Raw genomic sequence first — 899 nt, 5'->3', positions numbered from 1 at the left:
ACAAATTTTCTGAAATCTTCTGCAGAATGTCGTCTTCGATTTCCCAGATGGCTCGGTGTATCTTGAAGTATAATTCTCCCTGGTTTTCGGGAAGTTTTTTATACACTTTTTCCTTGCAGTATCCCCAGAGAAAAAATCCAATGGATTCAAATCCGGGGATCTTGCGGGCCAATGTATCGGGCCATATTGTCCCATCCAACGCCCAGGAAATTGGTTATTCAAATAATCGGTGACAATTCTTGCGTTGTGTGGACCAGCACCATCCTGTTGGAAAAAAATTTTTTTCTCTCAGAAAGTGGAATATCTTCTAAGAATTCTGGCATGTTTTCTGCCAAAAATTCTACATATGATTCACTGCGTAAAATGTCAGGGAGGATTACAGGACCCAGGATTTTTGTGCCCATAATTCCAGCCCAGACATTTATTTTCCAACGTGTTTGAAAATTTCTTATCCGAGTAACATGAGGATTCTCGTCGCTCCACTCATGCATATTATGCATGTTGAAAATTCCTTCTCGTGTAAACAGCGATTCATCGCTAAATATTACACGAGACGGAAAGTCGACCAATAGAACTAATACTCCTACTGGTCGACGCGTACGTGGTGAGGCATGCGGACCTCCCGCGATGATCGTATAAAAGCGTTGAAGAGATCGATACTGTAACCAATAATCTTGCGATTATTGGCAGAAGAGCGACATGGCAGCATATTCTAACGAAGAATATTACGACATGCTGATGGCACTCGGAGAGTGCCGCGGCGAAACTACCATTGCTGCAAGAAGATACACCGAACTGTATCCTAACCGAGCAAGACATCCAGCGGCCTCCGTTATACTTGCGGCAGCTCAACGAATTCGAGAAACTGGCAGCGTTTTGCCAAAGAAACGGGACACCGG

General features: G+C 43.8%; 1 protein-coding gene across 1 annotated transcript in view; it reads left to right on the top strand.

Moving 5' to 3' along the window:
* Positions 1–286: 286 nt before the first annotated feature.
* The window catches only part of LOC116851357, a 9,988-nt gene continuing 9,375 nt past the window's right edge, over positions 287–899 (top strand). The window contains exon 1 of the mRNA XM_032830687.1: positions 287–878. Within this exon, the coding sequence (XP_032686578.1) occupies positions 700–878 (179 nt within the window). The 5' untranslated portion in view covers positions 287–699. The remainder of the gene's footprint in view (positions 879–899) is intronic.

This window comes from Odontomachus brunneus, unplaced genomic scaffold (assembly GCF_010583005.1).
Source record: "Odontomachus brunneus isolate Ranch 3 - 2012 unplaced genomic scaffold, Obru_v1 Obru_scaffold_172, whole genome shotgun sequence".
In the NCBI taxonomy this organism is placed as follows: domain Eukaryota; kingdom Metazoa; phylum Arthropoda; class Insecta; order Hymenoptera; family Formicidae; genus Odontomachus; species Odontomachus brunneus.
Note: the sequence above shows the minus strand (reverse complement) of the source record. Positions and strands in the feature narration are given on the sequence as shown.